Source organism: Gopherus evgoodei, chromosome 6 (genome assembly GCF_007399415.2).
Source record: "Gopherus evgoodei ecotype Sinaloan lineage chromosome 6, rGopEvg1_v1.p, whole genome shotgun sequence".
Taxonomy (NCBI): domain Eukaryota; kingdom Metazoa; phylum Chordata; order Testudines; family Testudinidae; genus Gopherus; species Gopherus evgoodei.
In genome coordinates this window covers 113,717,710-113,724,263 of record NC_044327.1, presented here as the reverse complement: position 1 = coordinate 113,724,263, position 6,554 = coordinate 113,717,710, and the positions used below count along the sequence as shown (strand labels likewise).

General features: G+C 36.7%; 1 protein-coding gene across 1 annotated transcript in view; it reads right to left on the bottom strand.

Annotated features, from left to right (window-relative positions):
* Nucleotides 1-2,019: 2,019 nt before the first annotated feature.
* The window catches only part of MTMR12 (myotubularin related protein 12), a 73,991-nt gene continuing 69,456 nt past the window's right edge, over nucleotides 2,020-6,554 (bottom strand). The window contains exons 15-16 of the mRNA XM_030566221.1: nucleotides 6,218-6,379; nucleotides 2,020-4,962 (exon numbers count right to left, since the gene is read on the bottom strand). Of these exons, the coding sequence (XP_030422081.1) occupies nucleotides 4,390-4,962; nucleotides 6,218-6,379 (735 nt within the window). The 3' untranslated portion in view covers nucleotides 2,020-4,389. The remainder of the gene's footprint in view (nucleotides 4,963-6,217; nucleotides 6,380-6,554) is intronic.

Below are 6,554 nucleotides of genomic sequence, written 5' to 3'. Positions count from 1 at the left end.
TAAACAAAATATATTTCCAGAGAATAAAAGCAGCAATAAGACAAGACCAAAAGGCAGATGGGCATGTGTGAGGCTGGTGAGGCCCTCAGGCAGAGATGTGTTTTTATCAAACAGCAAATCAAGTGAGGGAAAGGACTTGTCGTCTCAGATTTTTGAATATGGATTATTTCCCTCCAAGACTCAGCAATATTCAATTTGCTAATGCTTTTGAAAGGTAATGTGAGCTGGCAAGAAAGACAAATAATTGTGAACTTTGATACTTACCATCCTTTTTTCTACAAAGCTGTTCCAAGAGGGGATTCCTCTTCTCTTTATGAAGGTATCAGGGGAGAAGAGAGAACACTGTTCCTTAGGGAAAGGAATGCTGTCTGAGAAACCCTGACTTAAAGCATGGGTTTAAGTAAATCATTTTTATAATCAGCTAAACTGATCTGTGTTATCCATGGTATCTGCTGGGCCTACTGAAGTCTGCTTTCTGTCTTAAGAATAGGCCTCAGATCTGGTTTCCGGCAGGAAACAGCTCTCCTGGACCATGCAGCTGTTTTCTTTCAGCAATGTTTCCTGGCTGCAGTGCTGCAGGTTGTGTTTACACTCCTCGCCCTCTTCCGCCCACTAAAGAAATAACACTCTCCATGGTCTAGTGTGGGGATCTAGACTGATCTAGCTATACTGGTACTTTTAGTCCAGCACAAAGAAATTTACAACGTTCTTGACAGATGCCTGCAAGTGTCTATTCATGCAGAAAATATTAAATGTGACATGGGAAGCCTCCCGAGCCACACTCAGTCAGCTTGAGTAACTAGAGAAAATAAAAAAAAAAATAATAAGTAGATGCCATCATGAGACACCTAATGCTAAAAGCATCTTACTTCTTTCTAAAATACCTAATTTCTTATTACATGCTTGGGTTTTCAATGTGAATACAAAAAGAGCTTCTAATTCAGGCTTCAGCAGTTTGGCGCTATGTAGAAAACTGCCTGCAATCAACGTTACTAAAATCTTTTGATAACCCTGCATTTCACCCCCTAAATAGCACTTACCTTACACAGACTGCTGTTCCTGGTTGTGTTCATGGAATTGTTACAAAGTCATAAATAGACAAAGTTTACTGAACCTTATAACTTGTGGGATGAGGAAGAGGGCACTGCTCTGACTAGGATCTGATGTAGTCATGAAATGCTAAAGCAGTTAACATGCAGCTCTAGTGAAAGCTGACAACAGACACTGGACTCAGAGTCTGATGAGGTTTAGGGCACAAAACTGCATCAGATCTAAGAGAAAATACATCCTAAGCAGGTAATTTAAAGGAATACACACAAGATTTTTTAAATTTGTGGGGTTTTTTTTTTCAAAACACACTTGTTTATTTTTTGCTTATGAAAAAAATCAATAGTTTCAAGTTTGGTCTTCCAGCTTTCTTGGGTCCCATCTTGAGAGCTCACAATAGATTTGCTTTGCAAGACCTCATGCCTGAGAAATCATGGTATCAATTATTTGAAATAATGTATGTTTCTCATTAAACAGGTGTTCTAAAGCAGCAGCTAAAAATAAAATTTCCCCTCACAATTACTCTGCTTTCACACTGACTCTTCAGATCAATTTCACAAGTGATTTAGTCAAAGCCTTCTAGGGTAGACAAGCCCTAAGTTGAGTTTCCAATATAAAAAGCCATCTCTGTACATCATAAAGCACCACAACACAGGAGCCTAATGTTTCCTTTTGCAGAAGGGACGTTTTTCCCTTTAAGACATACTCCTATGCTATTCTGATGTCACTTATTTTGCAGCTCCTTGTTCCCCCAAAATTTAAATTGACAAATTACGTACACTAGTGTAGAACAATGCTTGTGACTCTTATTTCTGCTTTGCCCATAGCTTCATTCTTTCATTTTTAGCAAACATACAAAGCATTTAAAAGCACAGGCAGCTTAACCACTACAATCATCTTGTGTCAATACAGAAAAACTTGTGTGTGTGTGCTTTAAATAATTTCTTGGTGTGTATTCAGCACAAAAAAGTATATATTTAAACTTTTATTTAAAGAGAAGTCTGTACATTTTATTGACATACAGACTCTCTAAACAGTCTATTTAAGAGAAATAGGAAGATTTAAAAAATACAAACTGTTAAAGTTTTTGTAACTTGCATTCAGTGTAAAAACTCTGAGGTATAAACAGAAAACCAAAAGTCTGTAAAGTTAAGTACATTTCCAATCCCACAGTGCAGAAAACAGAACTCATAACAATGGCATTCACTCTACATTTACAACAGAGAAGTGTTCCCATGTCTCATCCTGCACATAAATATCTCCTCCATATAAATCCATTTGAGAATTTTTTATACAAAGATATTTGACATCCATTTCCTACATAAATACATAGTTTTCATGACTGAACACATTACAACAGTTGAATAATCTGACTGTCAAAAGCACAAGTAGAATCTTTCTATAAAACAAAAATTAAAGTTTCCAATGGCAGTGTTTTAAAAATCTGAAATCCTAGTAATGATAATCTTATATCCTAAGATAACTGCTGCCCATAAAATGCATGGGTTGTACTACTTCGTAGAGGGATTATTGCATACATATTTGAGACTCTTGATTTTCGATTACAGTAATTTAATCTATAGTTTGAAAGACGTGAGTGCAAGACAGCCAGTTCTGGCAAGTGCTAGTTTTAAGAAGGCTCATATGCACTATGAAAATAAGTGTAGTGCTAGTGTATTTAAAAAAAATATTGCAAGCTTAAACTACTTAATAGTCTTCACTATTAAGACTTAAGGCAACCATGACTTCAAAAGCTTCAGTTTGGCATCCAGCTCCATCATCTTTCCCCTGGTCAGTGTATTTCATTTTAGCAGACCAATCTTGGTTCATAACAGTTAGAGAAGCAAGAAAAGGGAGAGGATCTGCTGTCCATAAGGAATATAATTCAGTGCAAAAGTTTAAGACTCCTCTTTAGCAATCCAGTTAAACATTCCTGATTACTATGAGCTGATCAATCAGATGCAAGTTTCCTAACACACAGTATTATTAACCCTTTCACCAAAGTAAAGGCTTTTATGACTGACTTCCATCTTGTAGATTATTTTCGGCATTAAAGGGTGCAAAATGATCATAGATATGATATTTCATAGAGAGTAAAAACTTGGATTTTACTAAGTACACTTATCTGCATTAAAAAAAATGAGAATATACACAATAGAGCAAGAAGTTTATGACAGGCATTCTTATATGGCTTTTATCACTGAGGTACTGTTATGCCAAAATCCAGCAACTGGATTCTAATACTCAGCTTTCACATAAAGGCCACATTCATAATTAATGTATGCCACAAGTTTATAAAACAAGTCCAGCTTTACTGTAGGGGTATAAAACTATTTTTTCCTATTAGCAGAGAACGTATAAGCTACAAAAAGCCTTGAAAGGCAAAAGGCATCAAGCTGGGAGATGAGCATGAAGTCCTACTACGTTTGAGAGGAGATTCTTCTGGTAAATTTGAGTCTTTCAATCTGACGATTATCTATTAGCAGCAAACATCTAGGATTTAATACATCATGGCAGCAGGACTGTATTGCATGATAGGTATGAGAAGTAAGACTAGTGATGTGAAGTGCCCTTGTGACTGACCGGTCTTTAAGCTAAGCACAAGCCAAGGCTGAAAACAGCCGAACTGTCCATTACAATACCATATGGAAAATAAAATTCTGTAGGCCAAGAAGGAATAATTGATCAGAATAGAAGTGGATGACCAATTCACAATTCCAACTTATGATGTAATAGGTATAGAGGAATAAGCCCTGGGTACTATGGATGGTCTTTTCTCAGCTTCAAAGAATGAAGGATTAGACTTGTTTGCATATGAGTATTTACAATTCTCCACCTTTCCCCAGTTTACCACTTGTGGAGAAAGATTATGCAAAGTCAGTTTAACCAACTACTTCCAATAAAGTTGTAATCACCTTAGTGGTTATGCAGAAGTTCGTATCAAGGACATAAGTTAGAGAGAAATAGCTTAATTCCTTATGACTGATAGCCATTTTATATTTCATTTTTTTCTTGACATATATTACAGAACAGCCATTTCACAACAAAGCAGTGTGTCTCTCGAACTCATGTAAAATCTTCTGCAGTAAACACTGCTAGATTGAAATGGAAGTATATCAATGTCTTTCCACGGACTATATAAAATATTAATTATGATAGCTGGTTCTTTCTGTGCTAAAGATCTAGGTTAAGATTTTAGCATATTGGCTGAAGTCAGATGCAGACACTTGAAGGGAAGAATTTCATCATTAGGATACAGCATAACATTTAAACCTGAAGTTTAACATGTACAACTCTCACTGAAATTTGTGCCAATACTTTAATTTCTCAGTTTGAGTCATGTCAAATCACTTCACTTAAATCAACAAACTCATCATCTCTCTTGGCCAAGTCATCCTCATCTTCCAAGTCTTTCCAGGTACTGGTGGGCAGAACTGGCTTGAGAGAATGTCTCTGAAGCAAAGCAAATGGAAACAAGGATGACAAACGGGCAGAATTTCTCAGCATTGGAAGAGCTTCCCTGCCTTGAGGGACTGTCAGACTATGTTTTTCATCCATTTTCTTCTGTAAGCTCTGAACTTCCTCTATCATGTCCAAGATTTTAGTTGCAGTGGCTACTGTACCACCGCCAAGCAGCTGTGCTTCGGGAATCCATCGTAAATATCGCTGTGCCCAAACTTTGATTCCTGGCCCATCAATGTGTGGCAGCAAAAGTCCATGAAAGTCAGCAGGTTTACAGTGCCAGCTATCGTAGAATTCTGTAAAGTTATTATGAAGCTCATCTGAAGAATTTATCAGTTTGCTAATTCTTTTGCCCAGGATGTTTTTAATAAAGTGATCAGTTTCCTCCCTGAAAAATCCTCTTTTTGGCGAAGATTTTGTTTGTGTCAGTGGCAAAGAAAGCTGTCGTTGATGCTTAAAAAAAAGTAAAGAAATAAATTAATAAATGCACTGAGGTAAACTGCTCTGGAACTATATTCTAAATTGAAGCCAACATCTGAAACGAGTTATATTCAAATAATGCTAAATTATTAAGACACCTACTGGCAAACAAAGCCCTGCTGGTTTATTATTTAACCTCTCATTGTTTAACCCATACATTTGTCTGCTGTGTATATGGTCGATGTTATAATATACGAACTACTGAGGCAGCCAATGCACCAAGTCAGAGGAAAAAAAGTCCCTGTTTGTGTCAGCTTGGTTTCATAAGACTTAGTACTATACTAGTTTTGTTGCCTTGTACTGAAATTCAATTTTATTTGATCTCCAATTACAGCAACTCAATATCACTGGGGCATGGTCTTTTTTTCAGCAAAATAAGAAGCAGATTTTAAAAGCACTTTTAGGGAGCTGTAGAGATTAAAAGTGATAAAACAACTCCAGTAAAGCACTGATTTCAAGCAGCCCATGCACACTAAAGAAAATTTATATTTTCACACTGTTCAGCCTCCAAATTGAAGTTTCTCAGTATAATGATGTAGCTGTCCAGATACACATCATAGTTATTTGTTGAGCAGTTAGTGGTCTTAGTACAGAACAGAACGTTTAGCTTCAGCCCCAGACCCAGGAAATTTACCATGAAAAACTCCTAGTTAGACACCACGCCATGCCATGAGAGAAACCAAGTATATTTTATATGAATTTTAACTACCCTATAATAAAAAGAACAACCTGGGTGCCCATGACAATCTTTAAAAATACTGTAACAGACCCATTAGTTACCAGATCAAACTCAGATTAAGGTAATCAATCAGATTTAAAATTAGTTATGCATTTAGATTAGATGTTTCATGAACCACAGCAAAGCAAGTCTAACAAAGTGTCTATTAAATAGACTGGCAATTAATGCTTTGGCACTACAATAAGCAATATATTGAAGTTATCACTACACTTACCCTTTTGCCAATTAATGATCCATACATAGTAGCCCAGGTTAGGTCTTCCATCTAAGTGTTTCTGCATTCATTTGCAGTGGTAGGAGGCAGATCAAATAGCACTGCTTCTTGCTAGTGCAAGAAGAGGTCTCAGAAACCTTTCGATTCTAATGTGGGCTTATAAATCTCACTAAATACAGTGTAAGTTTTGGCTCCAAGTATATTTGTCTCAAATATAAATGACTTGCACAAATGTATTTTTATGGTTTCTGAATGAAGTTGATCAAACATCTTACTTTGAATCGTGTAGTTTTCCGCTGACTTTTGTCTAGTTTTGGCTTCTCCACATAAAGAGGGTTGTTGAGCAAAACCTGCGCTTTAGATTCAAACTGCACAGACCAATCCCAAACTGTGAGAAACCTGAAATGGCTGCTTTGTGCCCTGTGGCCTTCTCCAGACTGCCAAAACAAATAGATCAATTAGTTAGAGGTGGCCAAGAACAGAATTCCACAAGACGCTTAAGGTGAAATCAGAATCTTAGACAAAGCTCTATATACTCTGCAGCAAGCTGGACAATTCTGCAGCTAGATCCCTGGATTCTGCAGTAAACACAGATAAAATTGAAAAAAAACA